We start from the raw sequence: 24,180 nt of genomic DNA, 5'->3' as shown, positions 1-24,180 counted from the left end.
ATTGAGACATCGTGAGGATTGATAGAAAGATGCTTCACAATAATACTGAGTACATGTAATCCACAAATGAAAGAAGACCTTTTTCTAGTAAATCATTTATTACCATAATAAATTAGGTTGCACAGAGTACAATAAACTACAGACCTGTATATCCATACATGTATATAATATTACAGTTTAAACAGGCTGGTCTTACTGTAGGCACGATATGATGCTGTTGATTTGACTCGATATGGTAGCAACTACAGCCATGAATAGGGGAGGTAGGAAACACTGATGACTAGCCGCAACACTGACTACTGGCAGTGTTTCGGAACAAATTATGATAGGGTCTACACGTATAATAAGCCTGGGATGAATGTTATTTCACACCAATGACTAGGGCCTACTTTATGAATGGCATTGCCAAGGATGAACATTGTTACCATACCGTATATGGCAAGATTTCATCAAAAAAATTTATACCAACTATTTCTGAAAGTACAGTCACGATATCAATATTCATACCACACAATTCCTCAAATACCGTACTCTATATCCTACACTACAATATGTTGCAAAATGACTGGAAGATAAGTTTACCCGTTATTGATTCTTACCATCATTATTAGTAAAGAGACGATTGCCCTCTGCTACATGAAGGTACATACATAACTAATCTAAGTTGGGAGTATATCAACATGATGATTAAGACAGAGCTATCATCACCAGATCTTCATCAAATAGCAACTATTCATCCCAGAATGCTATCTTACAGCATCTTTGACTCCAATATGCCATGATGATTCACAATATACAAAGCATACATGGGCTACATAATTTGCACAATTGAATATTATAACTGTATTTTGATACATATTTATCTTAAAGAGATGGAGTTGGTGGGTTCACTGTCCAATAACCCCCGCACATTATGGCGTTGTCAATACACAGCTTGCCAATAGACAAACAAAATTTTAACCCAAGACTACCTGATTATCGGCTTAATGCTCTAACCATTGTACCATTGATCTTTCCAATCTAATCATACTTGACCCAATCTCACCTTCCTAATACTAGTGTACACAATCTCCACAGCAAATATTGCGATGTTTCTGACTGGCTTCTCGCAAGTTGCACAAGGATGAGAAAACAAGAGTGAATCAGTATTGTCAACTAAACTATGAACTTTTCCTTCATCACGACATACGCAACAAGCAAAGCCACTGGACACCAGCTGGAAGCCAGCTTCGATTGAAGTTGAGTTTGGAAATTTACACTCTGTAAACCAGGAAATGTTTGTGAAGCTAAAATTTGGCTAATTTGCTTGTTTGTGTACATGTAACTGCATATTGTGTTTACTGCTGATATCCAATTAAAACAAGTTTGCCGCTTGAAATTGCATTCGTGAAAATTGTTGAAAAACGATGGTGGTAAAAATGTCACAGCTTGTGACGAGAATAAGCCGTGGTCGATAATTGACAAACCAAGTGTCCGGTTTGTTGTATGGCACTGGAGAATACATAACCAATCAAAATCAATAAAACAGATGACATATGAACAACAAATATGGAAAATCAAAATAAGGGAAAGTTCCAAAATTAGTTGCACGATGAACGTCTTGTTAAGAAAACTTGACATCATATCATGAACTAAAAGTTGGGACTAAAAACAATCAATTCTATAAAACTTGATATGCTAATTAATGAACTCGAGAACTGATATGGTATGATATCAAAATCATAAAGAATAAATTGAAGAACACAAAACTCTCGTATTCTTAAGCTCATCACTGACCAGCGATTTTCATCGCAGTAACGTTTGATATTCATCTTGATATTTATCAGATGCCACAAAAATTGCTTCTCTGTGCAACAGGAGCTGGTCACCCCATAAGAGGTGAATACCAACCCAAGCAATGACCCGGTAAAGGAAAACAGAAGTCTGGTTTTCTTGAAATGCTTACACTAACATTGTTGCTCACCGCTTTCTTTCATGTACCCTTTCAATTATTCCGCTCACGACTGACCAGAAATTCAAGTGGTTTTATTGCACTATGCCCTGCTTCGTTCCAACCTGCAGAGAAAGGCCAACTTGCCAGTGACAATATCATGAAATGACCCATTTTACATTCCAAGGTAAGTCAAACACCTCCGTAATGAATGCATCTTTCGTTTATCGTCCACATGATTTTAAAACAGTCACATTTGCTTTCCTGTGATATAAGTCATCCTCTCTTTGCCTGTGACCAGCATCCATTTCCATGGGAACCATCATGACACTAAGCCAGGAGTCCCAGTCGGTGAAGTTTGGCCGACAGAAACGTGTGCAAGATGAACACAATTGGCTTGGGGCATCCATGAAGATCAAGTTCCTGGAGAGAAAAAGTCGGTATTTGAAAAAAGGAAATATTGTGTCGTGAACACACACACACTCCAATTCGCCTCATTTTCAGCTTTTTGAACAACTGTCGGAGGAAACCTACACTTGTCAAAGAGTGTCGCCCTCTATCATAACAACTCCGACAGCCTAACATTCCCCCTACCCACCCATATGTTTCCACTCTGCCACTCCGACAGCCTAACACTCCCCCTACCCACTCATATGTTTCCACTCTGCCACTCCGACAGCCTAACACTCCCCCTACCCACTCATATGTTTCCACTCTGCCACTCCGACAGCCTAACACTCCCCCTACCCACTCATATGTTTCCACTCTGCCACTCCGACAGCCTAACACTCCCCCTACCCACCCATATGTCTCCACTCTGCCACTCCGACAGCCTAACACTCCCCCTACCCACTCATATGTTTCCACTCTGCCACTCCGACAGCCTAACACTCCCTCTACCCACTCATATGTTTCCACTCTGCCACTCCGACAGCCCAACACTCCCCCTACCCACTCATATGTTTCCACTCTGCCACTCCGACAGCCTAACACTCCCCCTACCCACCCATATGTTTCCACTCTGCCACTCCGACAGCCTAACACTCCCCCTACCCACTCATATGTTTCCACTCTGCCACTCCGACAGCCTAACACTCCCCCTACCCACCCATATGTTTCCACTCTGCCACTCCGACAGCCTAACATTCCCCCTACCCACCCATATGTTTCCACTCTGCCACTCCGACAGCCTAACATTCCCCCTACCCACCCATATGTTTCCACTCTGCCACTCCGACAGCCTAACACTCCCCCTACCCACCCATATGTTTCCACTCTGCCACTCCGACAGCCTAACACTCCCCCTACCCACCCATATGTTTCCACTCTGCCACTCCGACAGCCTAACACTCCCCCTACCCACCCATATGTTTACCTGTTCACCTTCCTCTCCAAAATCTAACCACAGAAGGCGTTGTCCATCATCGGCTGACATCCGTAACTTTTCATATGGAAAATGCCATAGAATCTGAAGTTTTCTTCCATCCTCGGTCCTAGGATCAGAGAGGGTGAACCCATTGTCATAGTGGAGGGTGAATCTTGCTTCCTGGCCCTGCCATGTAACCGCTGAAACATGGCAATGAAAAGTTCAATCCTCTTCCAAAATACAAGATGCTTGGGGATAATGGTAATCAGTCGTATAGTGGTTAGAGCGCTGGACTCACGGTCAGGAGATTGTGGGTTAGATACTCGCAATGATCACGGCTGTTTCGTCTTTGTGTCCTTGAAACAGACACTTCAACACTTCTTGCTTGACTCCTTGGGCACTGTCAAATCATAATCAGAATTCAAAACGTATGGACCGGCTAATCACCAAAGCCAGTGATCAAGAGATAGAAGTAGGTGCTGCCATATAGCATCAGAGACCAGGTCCCTCGCACCATCTTGGGTGTCATATTTCACATGAAATCTCTCGCCAGTGGAAGTAACATGACCCCCCCCCTGCCAGGTCAGCTGGTGTAAAACTTACGGCATGATATTTCCTTAGCTAAGATAGCCGAAGCGTGTGCTCCTTGGACTAGAACCCGACACCAGTTGGACAAATCTCGCTGTGCCTCCACTCTAAAGATATGTGCCTCAATGCCTTGTTTGGAACCCGTCCTCGTGCCGAATGTTAGCAGTTCTGATCCAGAGAGTGATGTGGTGGTATGCTTGCCTGAATGCACTAATCTAAAAGACGATAAAGCAGATATCACCTTCAAGAGCCATACAATACTTACCCTCAACTTTACGATATGTCATCTTGATACATTACTGAAGAGACTGCCACCAATAAGTTCACTAAATAAAGTCTAATTATTGCATCGTCACAACAGTGTGCAAAAGGGTTAAGCTCGTTCTTATCTGTTTATCTGAATAGTTGATCGAGGCAAGGCTGGGCCTTTACACATTAGTGACTTTTTGTAGAAGTTTGATGTGGGCTGGTGAAGAGATTGTTAAACTTAGTATCGACATTTGACCAATATAATGCAAGTACAGTTATGCAACAGGATAATCTGGGACAAAAGGTGGCAGCACAGGTGACCAGTGGAGACTGTACGAAAGCAAGTGAAGACCGAGTGGGAAAAACACTGTGGGATTAGATGATAACACTTTAGATGATGGAGGGGCAAGCCTTTTAAACAAACCAACTTGAAAGAAATCGTCGAAACACAACCTTTAATGACAGGTTTTTCATGACTCATTATGACACAGAACCTCACCACACGGTTTCTGCTATATTCTACCTTATACACGACGATAAGTAATTTCCGTTGATTAATTGTTCATTATTTGCAAAGGTTTTCTAGTTAGGTTGGGGAAATAAAGTAGGGTGAGGGGTTCAAGCGAGTGGTTGCTTCTGTCTATGATACTTGAAATGGCACAAGAACGTCTCCAAATCATCTGTTCCTGCATCTTGGCACAACTCTTGGACAGATAAACACTCTGCCACCAGTAACAACTAAAAGGCCCAGAAATTAACTTCAGAAATTTCTGCAAATTGAAAAAGTAAAGAAACACAAAACTTTGGTTGTTTGCAGTCCCCTTATTTACTGTGTAGTGCATTCTGTGACCTCTAATCCCTGTAATCAGACACTGACTAAAGCTGTGGGCAAACAATAAGCTGTGTTGGCTGGGTGATTTGTGTTATGAAAGGTGTGAGGGTTTGGAGATATGTGAAATCGACATCTTATTTAATAGGGATTTACTGGAAGGACAACCAATGATAATAAACTATTAATGTGTTCATGATTCAGTTTAATTCAGTGAAATCAATTACTTGATTCAGTTAAATCAATTACTAGAATACCCATTCTTTCATTTTATTGGGTGGTCCAATTAAACTGAGTGCACAGCTCAGGCATTATACACACGGTGTAAGCACTATTACATTGAATACACATGAAACAGGTGTTTGAGTACAACAAGTACATGTAATCACTCAATTCTCTTATTTTGGCAGTGTTCGAGCCATATATGGATCTCAGATTTTCACTGCAATTGCCAAGAATCTGTACATACCGGTAATAATTTGTCAGCAGTTCATACTGTCAGCACAAAATCTGCTATTTCGATGTATACAGTACTCTCATTGGGCCCGTCAATATATTGATAAGAAGTTGTAGAATGCTCTCGCCATGTCCCAGTCACAGCTGTCCTTGGCTCGAGATGGCGATGGGAATGCATGTCCTATCAGCGATTCAGAATTTCTGATTCATAATCTGTGATATTTATCAACTGCCATGCCGTGAAACACTCGGTGAAGGACTTCTAAACTACTCGTGAAAAACACTAACAGATCTATGCAGCCAACAGGAAACTAGTAATGTTTGGCGAAACGATCGACCCACCAAAAATATATTTGTCTTAGGGTTAAAGTTAAGGGAAGCGTTTCCAAACTGGTTGAATCAAGAGAGGAGGGAGACCGAGAATGATTCAATGGAGGACTGTCTCCTGCTGCTGGTAGAATCAGGTGTTCATGCCAGGCGCACACTGCAATTTTCATCACGTGTCAACCATTTCGTTTTGTGGCACGAAGGAACTGAGAGGAGTTCACTGCACTTATTGTGATATTGGTTGCAAACCACCAAATGGCAAGTGTAAGTACATGTATTCACCGCACTGACTGATTTGTCACTCAACAAGTTCCAAGTGATGGTGATTGCTCTGGGCTGAATATCGCGGTGTGGGCACCTTTCGCTAGTGAAACTACTGATGTCACTCGATGAAGCAATGAAAGCAGAGCTGTGCAAAAATGCAGGAACTTTGCAATGAACTACAAGGTGTCTGGTTAAAAAAAAACGTTTCAGATACAGTGGACAACCTGATGCCCAGGCACGTTGAGCACCTAGGAATGAGGTGATACATCAGAGAGAAGTAATAGTGATAATACCCTTCTGTTATATGATAAGGGGGGGCCTTGGGAAGAGAATCCAGGGTGTACCTTGTTGCGATGATGGGATGTGTTTGAAATGGTTTCACCCACTCTTCCTTTGTCCACGGGGCGCTCTCAAACAACATCATATCCTTGTCAGAGACAGCACAAAACACTGGCTTCCAACTTGGATTGCCTTGCTCGCTGTGAATCTGAAATCAAAACACACCTCATTTTATCATCCTCCTTGAAAGTTAGATGAAGGAAGTTATGATTAAGGGGTGGCTCCAAAATGACAGCACTATTGTTTATCCAGCTGTAAACGGCTTAGTGAAAACAATTCTGGGTTGGAAACTTGAATGGCACACGATATATACAAGGTTCGTTTGCAAGAGCTCTTTGAAACTAACACAACTAAACCAGATGCTGAATAAAGACCTTTAGCACCCGAGAGAATGAGGAGACCTGATCGTTGTAATCATCACCCCACATTCCAAGGACCTACCTGCTCCGCGAGCCACGACATATGTGTTATCTCCTGATGCCGTGGGCCCGCACTCAGCATCCGATTAGCCTCCACTATCGCTTGCTGCATCAGTAGCGACACATTTGAATGCAGCGCAGCAAACCAAGAATTGCAGATTCCAGCATCAGGACAGCGAAGAATACAAGAACTCTTGCCATCTGGAGAATGAAGTTCAATTGTCCGATTTTCTGGATCTGGCACACTAAGATTCCGGCACAGATAACACAGTTTTAAAGGTATTGTTTTCTTTTCTGACCAGTTAGTTTTACTATTGCCACTTCCAGTCGGATCTTTCGGGGATTCTTTCTGTGACCCCCATCCAAGGTCATTCAAGGCAGAAGTCTTTCTGAAATACGGCGTAACTTCTCTGAGGTATTTCACTGCAAGTAGAGAAAGGAGATGACCATTTCATCAAGGGGCTGCATGTGGATTATCATGGAAAAAGCGTCAAAAACCGCTGTACTTCGTCAGAATATCCCTACATTTATGTATATTCCCACTTTCGCCTGGCGTAACACATCATTTCAGGATTAACTGCATCACCTTCACATGACCAACATGGACAGATAGCGACACTGATCTCTAGAACAGGCACTGACATTAAAACCTTGAGTGGTGTTCTTGGCTTCCAAGTCTTGAATTGAGAAGCGCACTCACTTCACAGCAAAAACCAAGCAGACTTCTCGTCTGAAACTATCATTTTGTTTTCTTGCCAAAATTCCAGTATTTGTTGAAGAGGTGATATAAAATGATATAAAATGGAAATTTTATCAAAAATCTCTGGATTCTAAAGAATCTATAAAAGTTAAAGTTAAAGTTTAGGGTTTATAGTCAGATATCAACTACGGTATAGGTTATTATCAGACTTTACACTCTGAAGGTGAGCTATATGCATGGCCTCGAGTGGGCTTATAATGGCTTCAATATGCCATTCTCTGGCTGTGATTGCCATTCTGCCAGAAATGGAATGATAATGTCTTAGACCAGGAATGATAACGTCTGTCCGTTTGTTGTTCTAGCTATTAATTATCCAGGTAGAGCAGATCCTTGAATTCAGACAGCATCTCTGGAGCTGTGCTGGTCAAAAGGCAGTGGACGCAGTGAAACAAACCACAATGGCATACAAGATACTTTCTCGCCATGTTCAGTTTTTTCTTCTCAAGCGATTTGTTGTGTCCCCATGCAGATAATGAGTGAGCGCTATATATATGTAATGGGAGTATTGATGACTCCCTCAGGGAGAAGGGTGATCAATATATGAGAATATATAAGATTCCCTTCGTCAAGCTTTCATCTACCAGCAAGATGCAGTGTAGTTGCACTATACATGTAATGTGTATCTTCCTGGTTGATTATGTACAGTGCACATAATCAACACTTGAAAGCCATCAGGAGCATCAGCTCATTTATGATTTAACTTCTACCTGAACAACCTGGGTTCAATATCTGAAAAAGAGACATCACATTTCACATCATATCTGACCTTGAGTAAGTAACTTCACTTTGAATTCATGCCAATGCAAGAGGAGAATTGAAAACCATGTCCAATAAAGAGATGGTCTTTTTTAGAGCAAACAGTTATACTAAAGTGGGGCAGCTATTGTTTTTGATTAGGTTCAGATCAGAGCATCAATTAGAAGACAATCAAAGTGGCCAGGGTTGTATTACATCTTACTAGTGTTGGTAATTAGAGAGGCATTTTTGATGACTGAGACTATTACATTTTCATGTCATTGTAACAGTCCAAACATATGCTAGCCTACACATGCCACTCAGACCAAGCCACTCAGACTAAATAAATCAGTCTTTTTTACCTTTTAGTTGCTTGGAGAGCTGTCAACATGCAAGTTTTCCAATAACTGGGATTGGGGTGGATGCTACTGTTCCAACCCAAACATAACATTATAAAAGGGAAAGACATGAAATGGTCACCGTATAACAGTTTAGACTCGGATGCATCATACTTCAAAATGCAGCCAAGCTCAAGTTCAAAATGGCTCTCTTGGCACTGTAAGAGTAGTGGGGTTTTTATGTAGAGGTTACGAAGCGCTCAGCAGTTTAGATTTACTGAATCGAATGTTATCACTGAATATACAAAGTCACAAGGCTTCATAAAACCCAAGGAGCGACAACAATTCATTACTCAACGAATGAATGAGGCTCGACTTATTCTTAGTCAGGAATTGATTGGTGCTTTTACCAACAAGACAGGTCAACATCAACAAGTGGTGAATATATGAATATCAGGAGGAAATGTACCATACTTCCATCTGAGTGTATTAGCACCATCAAGAATAAACAAAGAAAGACTTCTTTAGCATGAGATATTCTGAGTATTGATTATTCCATCAAATGAAATCATCACTTGGTGGTAGAACTTTTGTCATTGCCTTGTCTACACTCAGTTGTCTGTTCAAGAACTGAGACTTGCCCCTGGACACAAAATAAGCCACCCTCTGCCTTCTGCATTGTACACTGACTTGTGCATCAAAAGATGCAGGTGTCGGTCAACATATGAAGGCAACCAATCAAGTTCAATTCAATCGTTGTCACTAGCGAAACCAAAGGAAGAATATGCTTGGCAAGCCATCGATGGAACACAAGACATCTTTTGATGGCTGCAAATTCAAAATGACATTTGGCACTGCTGGCAATCTAGTTTTTACATGATTTATCAACCACCTCTTTGTCTTTTCTCAACCTTATCTCAACCAAGAGAAAGAAGTAATGGTCAAAACAGAAAATGAAAAGAAAGTGTTCAATATACTTGGCCACATATATCACGAGCAAGCATCAAGGGAAATCAGCGAGTTGATTGAGGAAGCCATTGGCTTCATTTGCTCTGACCAAATCCCACAAGAACAAATCACTCAATAAGAAACCAGGATTGAAGAGCCAGTTCCATCGATATGTTATAAGCAATGCTCACTACAACAACATTCCCACAATTCATGTGTGACAACATTTCACTTCTTGTGAGTGTTCCTGGTCTTTTTTTACGGTTCCACATGTAAACAATGTACGGGCTACTAAAAAACACTAAAGAACCACTTCATCTTAAAACAAATATTCCCACTGGACTTGATGTCCGCCCCATACCAACCAATCAATGTCCCATTCGGTCACAACATAATGGCATTTACAATTGGTTTCCATCTGTAATATATTTGAATACAATCAAACTCGGCTTTCACTTTTTAAAATTAAAAAATCCAATACGGCATGGACAGGCGTGGACCACAGTGCGTGGACCACAGTGCGTGGACCACAGTGCGTGAATCTGGGTGGACCACAGTGCGTGAATCTGCATGGACCACAGTGCGTGAATCTGCGTGGACCACAGTGCGTGAATCTGCGTGGACCACAGTCAGTGCGTGAATCTGCGTGGACCACAGTCAGTGCGTGAATCTGCGTGGACCACAGTGCGTGAATCTGCGTGGACCACAGTCAGTGCGTGAATCTGCGTGGACCACAGTCAGTGCGTGAATCTGCGTGGACCACAGTCAGTGCGTGAATCTGGGTGGACCACAGTGCGTCAATCTGCGTGGACCACAGTCAGTGCGTGAATCTGCGTGGACCACAGTCAGTGCGTGAATCTGCGTGGACCACAGTCAGTGCGTGAATCTGCGTGGACCAGTGCGTGAATCTGCGTGGACCAGTGCGTGAATCTGCGTGGACCACAGTGCGTGAATCTGCGTGGAACACAGTGCGTGAATCTGCGTGGACCACAGTCAGTGCGTGAATCTGCGTGGACCACAGTGCGTGAATCTGCGTGGACCACAGTCAGTGCGTGAATCTACGTGGACCACAGTGCGTGGGGTGACATCAACGTCACCTGGGGTAAGAAAGGGGCAATGGCTCCTTGAGCGACCCTGGCATTCCTGGACAGTGCGAGAAAAGCCTATATCAAAAAGGTTTCAGTCATGCATCGGATTGGCACTGTTAGATATGAATATCTGAGTATTTGGTTTACATGGTTTATTCCAGACCACACATGTATTTCAAAACGTGAGCCGAAACATTTTAGGGAGACAAAGCACGTACATTTAGGTGATGTTTTTAGATTAGTGATATTATTGCTAAATCACTGATAAACAAGTTCCCCAACAGTGCATTCTACGTGTAGTCACCTGAAGACCACCAATTCCAACCCCTTGCTTTGGCCTATTTTCACCCAACACAGGGGGACTATAGGCAGGAGCAGAGGGGCTACTTAGCCATCTTAAGGTGACTCATAATATACACAGTAACGGCCCTGGGTCATGTCAGATTCAGCACCCATATATTCCCGTACACAAGCATGAATCATTTCGATGTATTGTGAGTTGTGAGAGACCCCTATTGGCGACTTCGTGAAACTTTATCTTGCCTGCCTAGCTGCTGCCTATATTGTCCCTTTAAAGTGTCAGTTGCATTTAAATTACTGAATTACAGTTTACTTGTGAGACACTTATCAAGACCAGATTTGATCAATCACTTCAGTCTGCTGGAGAATGTGTTCATGTAAACACTGTGTGGCAGGAATGAGTGGAACTGGATCAAGGTATGAGAGCCCCTTGATAATCATTAGGCGTTCAGTGTGCTTCCTGGCTTGGAGCAGTCATGATATAATCATAAAGATACAATGACGGTGCACAACAATCACACATGACACCAAATAATGCTAAAATTGAAATTAAAATATACATGTAGTCCGTTATGGCGGTACAATAATAAACCTTTTTGTAGAAGTTTGTTTGGGTACCGATCAGACACCAGACATGCGTTTCACATGGAACACCAGGGTCACTGTGGCTTTATGCCATTGTCCGCGGTCAGCTTCGGCATTCTGACGTGTCGTGAGTGTGCGTATTTGATTTGTTATGGCTCCGATTCGTCTCTGTCGAAAAGGCCCAAGATAGAAGCGTCAGAACACCAACGTATCTGTGAATGGCCGAGGCCTTTTCAAATTTGTGCAACTGCAAGTGCAGCTAATGTCTCCAAACAGAAGGTATGTCTCATCTTCCCGATTCTTCATGTTCTTGCACAATGTCAATGCCAAAGTCAAAACAGGCGGAACAGAGATGAGTGCTTGTCCTGAAAATGAACATGATATAAGAGTATGACGCGACTTACCTTCTAAATCAACAACCTTGCCCGCCCTCTTCAGGGCGCGGACAGCCTCGTCGTGTGTTGCCTCTCGAAGGTCTTCTCCGTTGACTTGCAGAATGGCGTCGCCGACATAAAGTTTCTCTGTATTATCTGCAGCCATGCCCTTGAATATTTTGCTTATCAGGATGGGCATCTTATTTTCCCTTCCCCCCTTGATGCTGATGCCAAGACCATTCGTCTCTTCCTTGGCCACTCTGACGTGACGTCTCTGACCAGCAATGGAATCGGGCAGCTCACCAGAATCTGGGTAGAAGGTTTGCTCGCTGTGATTCTCATGATCGCGGCGCTGGGCCTCCCCAGGAACACCATTAGCGTCTGGGTTCTCATCTAAACTCAGCACAAGCGAATCCTCGTTTAGCATGCAGTAAACACGGCACCATTGTTGGCGAATATACACCTCAAGAAGGCCAGACCGAGCTACTCCGGCCGCCATCTTGTCACTATCGAGATACATTGTTGCATGCCTGAAGATCCGATAGTCCACCAATTTTGTGGGGAATGGCCGTTCGTCGGTGCAAATGACGTCACGGCGTGGAATTCCGTTCATTATCGTGTCAGTATCTATTTTAAGATCATACTCGTGTGTTGTTGATTTAGACACCGCGGATCACGTCCAAATCGTCGGCCGTCACCCATAATTCGACGACATTTCGGTATACCGCCCTTCATAGCGGGCACAATTTTTATAATGCCTCGAACATTTCGCATGTATATCACAGGACAGCCATGTCCCGTCTTCAGATGGCTTGGATCTTTTCACAACCATCTCTCACAGATGGTAACTGGTTATCTAGGTATGCAGTAATTTACTAATCTTGATTTATGTCACCAAAGAAGGCTCAGACGGTCTCCATCTAGTCGGGCTGACCTAATGTGACACCAAGCTTCAATGGGCTCAGACTTTATACGTCAGTTCATCAAAGAAATAACGGAAGAATATTTTTGCAAACAATTTTATTTATTTTCATCGAATAGAGAACCAAGCATTCCACTAGGTGGCTCTGCCAGCAATACACATGCATCACAAGCATGGTGGGTGAACCAGGAAATATGATTTTTGTGAAAATGTATCTTTGGCATAGTTTTGAAAACACTGTCACTGTATCAAACTATAGTTTCAATTAAAGTCACTGTTCAGACATTATTTCCTCTTGATCACCATGTGGAGGCAGGCCTCAGGTCGAATCAATGATGAACTGAATAAAAACCACCCAACTTACCCGGCTTACTCTTCAAGGGGAAACTCTTAACAAGTGTGACGATTCAAAGCTCAACTGATATCAGAGAAATGTTTTCAGAAAACACCAATGAACAAAACAAATCTTAACATTTCTCTATTCCAAGACAATGCCAAAGTCAGCCAAATTTATACACATTTTCAATCAAAGAACACAATGGCTGCTTGAATTGTAGTGATGGGGGAGGGACTTGGCCCAATTTATAATTCTATTTTTTAATTCATGCAGTGGTCCCTAATTAACATTTTCTTTTGAGATTTTGAATCTCAGAACATTTTTAAACTATAAACTACAAAGATAAACATTTTGATTAACAAGAAAATCATACATGTAAAGCTAATCAAACATTTTGACAGTATAGCGTCAGAAGTTTCGTCTGACAATTGATTGAAATATTTAAAAACGTTGTGAGACTCTTGGATCTTGGAGATTCACAGAATTGTGTGAAGCATTCTAATTTCTATACATAAGCAAGCACACGGTGCAATTCTTTAAGATTGTTGAAATCACAACTCACAAAACTTCTACATGGAAGACCACAAACTGATCGCGATATACAGCGGTATCAAAATAAACATAAAAAGTTTCCACATGCACCTCTTGTTGTAATACTTGTTGGGTTTTTATTGATGAAATAATGACCTCTTTAAACATGTCAGACTGCTAACAATAGAACGAATACAGAAATAATGGAGAGAATTAGAACGGCAAAATTATCTACAAATTATTGAGGTGCTGCTACCTATTAGTCAACTGGAATCCATCAATTTGACCCCTTTTAATGATCAATGTGTTTTGATCACAATATACATTCAACCCAAATTTGCCCTAACAGACATTTAACGACAGGCATTATAATGGTCAAGACAGACAGGTCATTCTATGAGTACACAAAATAATAAGTTAGAATTCAGTAGTTTGGTGAGTTACAGTGAAAGATATGGTGCAATACTCTGTTGATCACTTGGTTGGTCTACTGAGTATGGAAGCAGAGAAAGTCCAATCAACCTCCTGATATGGGAGAACTCGTCAGACCTTAGAGGACAGAGGTGACTGAAGACTCACACGTCCAAGTTATGCACTTTTTTGGAGTTTCCTGCCAAATATGAATAGTCTGACAAACAGTTCACAGTGAAAAGTTATTGGCATGTTAAAAGCCCATTTGATATGTACACATCTGTGTGAAGACTTCAAATCTCCCTAAATGATGACAGTGCACTCTTACAGATACATTTAAATGATAAGTTTACATGAAGCAAACGGTGAAGTCCTTGGTTTTTGAGAATTTCTGGTGCTGGAAAAAGGTCGACAGTATGTTGTGACAACACATCCAAAAGTGAGCAGGAGGGCTTAAAGACCCTCTGACAAATGAAACAAGTGTGATCGTTTCACATTTTACAGCGTGCAACTAAAAGATTTCTGGATGATAAAAAACTCATTTCTTTACATATTTGATACTATGGCACAGAACTATACTGTAAACTGACTAATTGTCGGGGGCACTTTATGTTAGCGAGCCTCGTGTGCCTTATTGTGGGTTCATTGTCATGGGAGACAACTCATCACACTCACTATCAAAACTATAATCTCAATTTGAAACAGATATATATTCCCCCCCCAAAAATTCTCTGGTACAAACTAAACATTTTTTTTTTATAAACATTGAAGCTATAAAAGCTAACAAAGTAAAAAAGGGCAACACGAAAGGCCAAACTTCAGATTGGGTTTCATGCCATATATCACACATAAAGCTGGTGATGTGAAACCCTGATGTGAAGATAAACCTTAAACAACATGGCATATGTGAAGACAATACCAAACTATCTTAACTTTATATACACGGTCTTAACTACAAATCTGCATAAATCTAGAAAAGTTCAAACTATATCACAACCACTTTTTGTAGTTTTATACATTTTATGCATTACATAGAGTAAGCACAGTAACTGTACTAAGGTCCATCAAGGCTGGGCCCGGCCCATAATTATGGTAAAAAAATATCTTCATTACGTCAATTGTGGAGCATGGAAGCATACCTTAACTGGGAGATGTTCTACTCAAAATTCAAAAATATCAAAATTACAAAAATTACCAAAATTGCACTAAATGAAATTTTTGGAATAAGTGAATCTTTGAAACATTTTCATATATTTGCAATTTTGATTTTTTGAAATTTTAGAAATTTTATTTTTGAACTTACATGAAATTATTGAAGAGATAGACTAGAATTTCCTGGGGTTAGATTCTTCAGGAAGTTGTGACTTGTGGATTTTTTACCTGGAGATTAGACCCAATATCCAGGACAGAGCTGAAAGGAGCAGGCAGGGGCCTTGGGTCACTAGATATAATGTGTGTGACATGAATTGCAGCCTAAAATGACAGGCAATTAAACATGCTAAAGGGCTTGGGGTCTGCATGGTTTTTAAAAGCATCTTGAGCATCTAAAAATTTAACAACATTACAAAACTATATTTGTTTCACAAACTATTCCTTCCAGCTTTGTGGAGTGTGGTAAATCCCATGAATTACGTACCGGTATCACAATGAATCTTTATCCATCCAAGGAGACCAGACAAACACTGAGCTGATCAACGCCGGGAAAAAGATTTTAGCCAATTGACTGACGTTTCACAAGCCTGTCAGATACAGCTGTATTTGAGGGGACTCATCTGTTTTTCAATTGAACAAGTCTCATTGTAAGCATACATGATCATCAACAGTAACTCTCAATACAAGAGAACGCAAGAAGGAACACGGGTTCCTCTGAAACCAAAGGTTTACCAATCCGAATCATTAGATTTGTTAAACTTCCCTGAGAATAACAAGCCCCCTTTAAATCATCAACAATCAAGTCTTGGAGGACACTTCGTACAAAATGGCATCAAGGCGAGCACAGGAGTGCACCGACTATAATGGATCTTATCAGGAATCTCATGATTCAGATTGGCAACACATATGTCTCCCTAACACAACTATCACCTTTATACCACTTGACCAATTGATTTGGCACCAAAACCTTCCAACATGAAAAGTGCCAAGAATTCAAGACTCTTCTATTGACATTTGTACTCGTGGTCCTTGGTGCCCAAGTATCCTCATCTGTTGATTGATGTTCAAACATATCCACTGAATTATCCATGCAAAGGCTATAAACCAAGTCACATAATCCCTTTTGCTAGCAATGCATGTTATTAGAGGTAATTAACATTCACTCATATGGGATTAGTCACATTTCAAAAGACCTTTTCTAACTGTTGGCTGTCAATGTTGTTGTGTGTATACTAGTGTGCTTTGAGGTCATTTATTACATAACATACTGACCAGAGAAAAATCCACTGAAAATCTATACTGAGAACCAATTTAACTTTTCACTGAAATCTATTGGAATAATATGATCTATATTTGACTTTATTTCTTGTAATAAAAACGACACTAATTCCTTCTGATCAATTGTGCAAATGGAGTCATTTTCAAAAATGTCCAGTCTTCTCTGACTTGTGACTAAGTGGATCCTCAGAAGGACCTGCTGCATCCACGTTATTGCTGTTGGCCTCGATCTCTCAGTGGTGGCACCGAGCCGTTACGAGTAGATGGTGATCACCTCCCGTCCTCCTCCGCGTACCATCACACACCGGTCAAGACCCTCCGTTAAAACCTCCAAGAACTCCATATCTTGGCAATGGTTAAGGAGAAATCACATAGACTGTTAGGTTTGTGGAAAGGATTTGGGTCAAATTATTCAATATTTGACATGAGGATGTTTTGACTAGAAATCACGTCATATTCATAAAAGGATACAGTTATGTTCTCCCTTCTTCGTCTTGGGCGGTCCAGGCAGATTGAGGACAACAAGCTGAGCATCATGGGATCTCTCCACGATCTTCTCATTAAGCTTGACGGCCGTGTGCATACGCTTCACATTCTTCTCATCCCTGCAAACAGAGAAACAGAAATTGAGACATCGGGTGTCAGACCGTAACACTTCTGTGTCTCAGACCTTGAATCTCAAACCTCAGCTAAGGTTGGGTAGTCCCAATAACACTCCAAGGCATGTGAACAGAACAATGAATTCTCAGCGTTAGATTTCAACGTGAAATAAAACATTGGTTTCATACTCATTCTCAGCTAACCAATGAGACTTACGGTTGGAGATTGAGGAACTCCTTCCTCAGTTTGGAAGCACCAGGCGTGAATGTGAACTGATTGGCTTCTTCTGGTTTCATGGGGGAGAGTGACTCTGCTGCCTCATCCTTCTTCTCCTCCTCAGGAACTGACTGCAGGTTGATCTTGATGCTCTGTGCTGAGGTGCCAGGTGTGTGGCACTGGTCTAGAATGTTCTGGGGTTGGAGCTGGAAAAGGAGCACGCACAGTTCAACATCTCAATGGGGCATCTCTATTCTCAATGCAGTGCACACCAAACACTGGTCAGGGCGGTGGAGTACAAGTCATAATGTTTGTCTGCACCAATGTTTCTCTGTCCGGTTTAGTTTTTCAAGGCTGAAAGCCAGTTGTCTACAGATGACAGTAGCTGATTTAAACACCAGAACCAGAATGGGGGGGTCATAGCATCCTGATACTGCTACTCATAGAACTCTTTCTTATCAAGTACAGTTGGCTTTGTAATGTTTGTGTTCACCCCAAACACTCAATGCCTTAAGATACAGCTTTGGGAGAACAAACTCGGGATGGGAATAGGAGGGATGATTGGAAATGGATGGTAAAGATCAAGTTGGTTGAAGTGGTCGTTGGTGATTGGGAGGAAAGAAAGGTTGGGATAGTGCAGGGCCAAAGAGACATCTTTCAATCAGAACAGGTTATCTAGAATGAATGATTAGCTGAAGAGGAGAGCTTAGGCAGACTGATCAGGAACAGGGGATTTGAGAACTCTCTCAAATGCTTCAATCAAGTTCATAAACAAACCCTTGGTAAGTTTCTCCCCCATTTGCGTTGAACCTAAGAAAGAAAATCTTTGATAAATCCTTGACAACTGAGGGTGACTTGTTACCATTTAGGACTGGATACCAGCATTTCAACAACATGATAGTCAAAGAGTACATTCCTTCGCGTCCTTCTGACCACTTGCCAAGGTGACTGGGCTGTGTTGACGGCACATCGAAACAACCAACAAGATGTGCAGGTTGTCACATGCTAAATAGTTGTAGCCTGGGCGTGCCTAGCAGCTGATGACTTCTCTCGGGAATCACAGAACCAAGATATCAATAAGGTCATGAATGAGAATGCTATGACATGCTACGGCAATAAACTACAAGTTACTATGAGGAAATACTACCTCCATCTCCTTCTTGGGGAGTTTCATCTCCCTCAACATGGCCGTTCTCTGTTCCATCATTAACGTCCGCTCGTACGTGTAAGCAGAGATATCGCTATCGGTCATCTCGACTACAGCCACTTCAGCATCCAACCTCAGCTGATACAGAAACATCTGTAAATCTTTCTCCATCTGGATGCTGTTGTCTTCCATCTGGGCCACGGTGAAGATCCTCATCTTGCAGTTCCTCCACACCTTGTGTTTGCGGAGTAAGAATGGCAGCAGCATTAGCAGCCCACCATCATCTGAGAGGCTCGTTAAGGAGTTCATTAGACTTTATTTCATTAATCAGCCAGGCAATGATCTTGACCGGGTGGGTGGAAGCAACATGACCATTCGATTAGGCCAGTCACATCCCCCGCCGCAACATGACCATTCGATTAGGCCAGTCACATCCCCCCGCAGCAACATGACCATTCGATTAGGCCAGTCACATCCCCCGCAGCAACATGACCATTCGATTAGGCCAGTCACATCCCCCGCCGCAACATGACCATTCGATTAGGCCAGTCACATCCCCTCGCAGCAACATGACCATTCGATTAGGCCAGTCACATCCCCCGCCGCAACATGACCATTCGATTAGGCCAGTCACATCTCCCACAGCAACATGACCATTCGATTAGGCCAGTCACATCCCCCACAGCAACATGACCATTCGATTAGGCCAGTCGCATCCCCCGCCGCAGCATGACCATTCGATTAGGCCAGTCACATCCCCCGCAGCAACATGACCATTCGATTAGGCCAGTCACATCCCCTCGCAGCAACATGACCATTCGATTAGGCCAGTCACTTCCCCTCGCAGCAACATGACCATTCGATTAGGCCAGTCACATCCCCTCGCAGCAACATGACCATTCGATTAGGCCAGTCACATCCCCTCGCAGCAACATGACCATTCGATGAGGCCAGTCACATCCCCACAGCAACATGGCCATTCGATTGGGCCAGTCACATCCCCTCGCAGCAACATGACCATTCGATTAGGCCAGTCACATCCCCTCGCAGCAACATGACCATTCGATTAGGCCAGTCACATTACCGCAGCCTGATCCATACACAACTCACCAATTGACCGGTGTCATTTCAAAAAGAGCTTTGAACAGAAAAACACAGGTCTGCCCACATAGCTAGCAGCCCCGAGGCAACATTGCCCCATCTGCCCACATAACTAGCAGCCCCGAGGCAACATTGCCCCATCTGCCCACATAACTAGCAGCCCCGAGGCAACATTGCCCCATCTGCCCACATAACTAGCAGCCCCGAGGCAACATTGCCCCATCAACTAGCAGCCCCGAGGCAACATTGCCCCATCAACTAGCAGCCCCGAGGCAACATTGCCCCATCAACTAGCAGCCCCGAGGCAACATTGCCCCATCTGCCCACATAACTAGCAGCCCCGAGGCAACATTGCCCCATCTGCCAACATAACTAGCAGCCCCGAGGCAACATTGCCCCGTCTGCCCACATAACTAGCAGCCCCGAGGCAACATTGCCCCGTCTGCCCACATAACTAGCAGCCCCGAGGCAACATTGCCCCATCAACTAGCAGCCCCGAGGCAACATTGCCCCATCAACTAGCAGCCCCGAGGCAACATTGCCCCATCAACTAGCAGCCCCGAGGCAACATTGCCCCATCTGCCCACATAACTAGCAGCCCCGAGGCAACATTGCCCCATCTGCCAACATAACTAGCAGCCCCGAGGCAACATTGCCCCGTCTGCCCACATAACTAGCAGCCCCGAGGCAACATTGCCCCGTCTGCCCACATAACTAGCAGCCCCGAGGCAACATTGCCCCATCAACTTGTTGTGCAAAGGATACGGACAATCCACCAGACATCAATAGTACCACTGATGCGCTCAGTGTTTTCTGGGAACATGTCGATACCTTTCGTGACCAGCAACGCGAGCTGGTTGGAACTTGTCACCCGTATTGTTTCTGAAAACAGGAAGAAAAGTTGATCAATTGAACAATTTGATTTTCAATGATACTGATGAGAAAGTCACAACAAGGAATACAGGTCAATGATGAAGGTGGCTGAACACATCCAAGGCAACACCCAATCATAGCAACAGATTTCGGTTGGGAGAGAATGATGCTTACCCACAAAATGATTGATATCGCCCATGTCTGCACTATGTCTCCAGCCAAATGGCCAACTAACCATCACAGTATTGTGCTTGAGGCCACCAAGACCAGCAGCTTGAATTCTGAAAGTGGAAAGGTAGGTTTAAACAAGTGATGGACAAATGGAGCAGAGAATAGAAGTTCTGACAGATCGTTTCTCCTCGTGCTCACATGCAATGTCTAACTCAGGAATGCGACGGTGCTCAGAGCAACCGAACCAATCTCAATGTGAATACGTTGTCTTCAGAACTGTCTGACCTGGTGCTGGGTAAAACACAGCAGCTCCAACTGAACTGCTTGATCAAGGCCGACACTGCCCTCCTGAGAGGGGTTGATTAAGCCACTCATTACAGGTGGGCCAAAGTTCTACTTTCTCGGTGCTTGACTTACATATTGCTCATTCCCTGTATGGTGTCCTCTGCCACGAGGATGTCAGCAAAGCCTTTCACCTTGGCCGCGCTCATGGCCAACATCATGGACACCTTGGCAGCTTCGGCGTCTGCCTTTTTCTCGTGGATATTGCCTTTCAGAATTGACGAGACTAAGATGAGACCTTTGCCTGAAACGAGAAAATATTATGTGATGATGTATCGTCTAGACAGTGGGCACTAGCACCTTCACAGAGTAGGAGAATCTGGAGACCAGACTCCACCTCATGTGCTTCACACCTTCTTTGTCCCTAATGAAGCTCTTGGGCCCTGAGGTAAAACTCTCTTGGTCTTGGTTGACTTTCTTACTGAGACTGACTGCCTGGTGTGCATCTCAAAAAGCAGTCGTAGCTGATTCTTGAGGTAAAAAGCAACAACCCAATCCAAATACTAACCTGCTTTCAACTGGGAAGCAAATGCCAACATATTTTTATGTTTCGGTTGCAAATCGTCAGTGAGTTTAGCGAGCACTAACATCTGTGGTCTCCAGTTCTTGGTGTGAGGCGGGCCTTCTTCCAGCTGTAGCAGGGCGTACCTGGCTGCAGACATGGCCAGGCCACGGATCCCATCTCCCCACTCCTGCTCAGCTCTGAAAGTTAACGGCTAAACATGTCACAAAATGGTCATTCAGTGAAGTTCGCGAGATGAGAATTTCATGCTCTTGTTCACTTTCATTTCAGAGTAGACTAAATTCCATGTGTGCAGCTGAACTAAAAGGTTGATGCAGTTTTGAAGTGGTGACAAGTGTTTGGACTTACCCTTTATATTCAATGTATTTGTATATACAGAGAGCGAGGACGAGGGCAGCTAATGCATAGTACCAACTCGAGATAAACATCAGGGCAATACACAAGCCAAGGCCAATGAGAGACAGGGTCCTGAAACATGAGTAAAGGGCTTATGCATTAGAGATCATGCACAGTGATGTCACCTGCACCAGGTCACCTAGAGAGATACACATATAGAGTCCAACACCAGCCGTGACCACATGCAGCCATGCTGTTGGTTGCCTGGTAGAAAGGCAATGCTGTGTCAATCTCCCTGTATCAAGTTTCTACCAGGCTCTATCAAAAACCAAGATGGTACCCAGTTTGGATGAATAGCACTGATGAGCTCTCCGGTACCAAGGGCTCCACCACCCAAAACAACCTCTTTCCACTCACCAGTGATAGAACCTGAACCTAGGTCTCCACGCAGGGCTCTTCAATAACGTCTGCAGGGCACACGCAAGGTTTACAAACCCGTAACACATCAGGAAGAACCTGAAGCACAAAGGGACATTGCCATGATTCCTGCACTTCATCAATCCTGCATGGAAATTAGTTCATTTTATGTCTGGTGAGTCATCTTCACAGATTTAAGGAATCATATTACAAAGCCACCTTTGTTTTTAAAACGCTGTCGGAGTAAACACCATCAAGAAAACACCGCACACTCATATTCTTACATGGTAATGATTGGAGCAACGTAATCCAAACTTGCAATCAGGATTCCCAATTCCGTGATGCAAGCCGTGAGCAAAAGGGCACGAATGGGTTCGCCCTTCTTGGTGGTCACACTGAATGGGTGCAGGAAGGGAAGCACATTGTCTTTAGCTATTGCTTGCAATAATCTCGGTGCACCTGAAAGAGTGGGATACGAAAATAGATTTGGGAATTAGTGTAACTTCTAAAATATCAACTGAATGAATCACTCCACTTCGTAACAGAAATTTCTATGATACAATTTATTGTTAAAAGTGAGATTGGATCAGCACATGTTTCATGTCATCTCCTCCACAAGCGATACCTTCAGCAAGAAGCCAAGCTGAGAAGATGCCAGCAGACCTGTTCAAATAGGCGACCGTGTTCAGACTGCTCTTACCAGTAAGACTCTGTAAGCCAGCACCCACGGTGGAGAGGAATGATCCAATCAAGATGACCCACGGGTGGGGCCAGGCAAGGTTCGCTACGATTAGACCTCCTCCGATACTCTCTCCAAATCTGAAGAAACAAAATGACACGTCATCATTGATGATGATGATGATGATGATGAACAGTCTTTGCCAGACTCGCCTCTGGAAGGCTTGCTCCTAGAGCTCATTCCAGTTTCTATATGATTGAAACTGCAACCACAAGTTAACTTAGCTTTCGATAGTAATGAGTGGAGGCAATCAATTACTAATGAAACGGCCAGGGGCCATTGTGCTCACCGTATAGATATTTGGTGCTTTGGAATTCATCCAGGTTAAGAAACATTGTACATGTATAGTATATAGGTCAAACCAAAGTCGGTATGACATGTGATGTATCGTTGCTTGGAGTAAGTACCATTATGGTAACCATAAGAATATCATCAAAAACAAGTCACTAATAAACGAGATATTGCACTTTTTACCAATTTTAGTTTTGGCCTCTTGGTGGCCAAGTTGAGTACCAGATCAGATCGAAATTCGGTGTCCAAGGTGACATGACGTAGGGAGTCATGTGCACCAAATTTCAAGTTCACAGCTATAGTGGTTAAGAAACGTGCCATAGTTACACTCAAACGACCAATCTCATATGATATGTGATGTATCCCTGCTAGGAGAACCTACCATCAAAATGTTATTGAAAATGAATCACTAATAAGCGAGATATCACACTTTCTAGGTTTTCACTTTTGGCCCCCCTGGTGGCCAAGTCGAGAATCAAACCGGACTGAAATTCAGGGTCAGAGGTCAGCTGACCTAGAGGGTCCTTTGTACAAAGTCTCAAGTTCATAGCCTTAGGGGTTAACAAACGTGCCACAGTAACGCTAAAATGGCCAATTTAAGCCGTTTGACCTCTGCGACCTTGACAAGAACATCAAATCAAAAACCCGTATCATATGTGATGTATCCTTGCTAAGAGTATCTACCATAACATTTTTACCAAAAACTAATCAGTAATAAGCGAGATATGGCACTATTCAAATTTTTTGTTTTGGCCCCCTGGTGGCCCAGTTAAGAATCAGACCAGACCGAAAATCAGTGTCACAGGTCATCTGACCTAGGGAGTCATGTGTACTAGGTTTAAAGTTCATAGCTTTAGTGGTTAAGAAACGTGCCATAGTTACACACAAACGGCCAATT

General features: G+C 43.0%; 2 protein-coding genes across 9 annotated transcripts in view; both read right to left on the bottom strand.

Moving 5' to 3' along the window:
• Positions 1 to 79: 79 nt before the first annotated feature.
• On the bottom strand, positions 80 to 12,431 carry LOC135495778 (beta-2-syntrophin-like). 2 transcript variants are annotated; one of them, XM_064784689.1, is made up of 6 exons: positions 11,926 to 12,431; positions 6,790 to 7,190; positions 6,303 to 6,496; positions 3,900 to 4,099; positions 3,306 to 3,496; positions 80 to 2,353 (listed from the first exon to the last, which is right to left on the bottom strand). In XM_064784689.1, exons 1-6 carry the CDS (start codon positions 12,413 to 12,415, stop codon positions 2,261 to 2,263), a joined length of 1,569 nt encoding a protein of 522 aa, XP_064640759.1. In that variant the 5' UTR covers positions 12,416 to 12,431; the 3' UTR covers positions 80 to 2,260. The 2 variants fall into 2 exon arrangements, with proteins under 2 accessions (XP_064640759.1, XP_064640760.1); XM_064784690.1 differs by having other exon boundaries at positions 6,354 to 6,496; positions 11,926 to 12,430.
• A 480-nt stretch (positions 12,432 to 12,911) lies between these two features.
• LOC135495379 (solute carrier family 12 member 6-like) overlaps positions 12,912 to 24,180 on the bottom strand; it is a 36,384-nt gene continuing 25,115 nt past the window's right edge. For 6 of the 7 annotated variants that reach the window (XM_064783926.1, XM_064783927.1, XM_064783922.1 and 3 more), the window contains 13 exons: positions 22,953 to 23,071; positions 22,537 to 22,711; positions 22,253 to 22,351; positions 21,848 to 21,967; positions 21,485 to 21,678; positions 21,052 to 21,220; positions 20,638 to 20,744; positions 20,356 to 20,472; positions 18,490 to 18,773; positions 18,120 to 18,152; positions 17,343 to 17,548; positions 16,998 to 17,131; positions 12,912 to 16,871 (listed from right to left, as the gene is read on the bottom strand). In XM_064783926.1, coding sequence (XP_064639996.1) covers positions 16,780 to 16,871; positions 16,998 to 17,131; positions 17,343 to 17,548; positions 18,120 to 18,152; positions 18,490 to 18,773; positions 20,356 to 20,472; positions 20,638 to 20,744; positions 21,052 to 21,220; positions 21,485 to 21,678; positions 21,848 to 21,967; positions 22,253 to 22,351; positions 22,537 to 22,711; positions 22,953 to 23,071 — 1,849 coding nt within the window. In that variant the 3' untranslated portion in view covers positions 12,912 to 16,779. The remainder of the gene's footprint in view (positions 16,872 to 16,997; positions 17,132 to 17,342; positions 17,549 to 18,119; positions 18,153 to 18,489; positions 18,774 to 20,355; positions 20,473 to 20,637; positions 20,745 to 21,051; positions 21,221 to 21,484; positions 21,679 to 21,847; positions 21,968 to 22,252; positions 22,352 to 22,536; positions 22,712 to 22,952; positions 23,072 to 24,180) is intronic. The other variant, XM_064783925.1, reaches the window with a different exon arrangement.

Source organism: Lineus longissimus, chromosome 11 (genome assembly GCF_910592395.1).
Source record: "Lineus longissimus chromosome 11, tnLinLong1.2, whole genome shotgun sequence".
Taxonomy (NCBI): domain Eukaryota; kingdom Metazoa; phylum Nemertea; class Pilidiophora; order Heteronemertea; family Lineidae; genus Lineus; species Lineus longissimus.
Note: the sequence above shows the minus strand (reverse complement) of the source record. Positions and strands in the feature narration are given on the sequence as shown.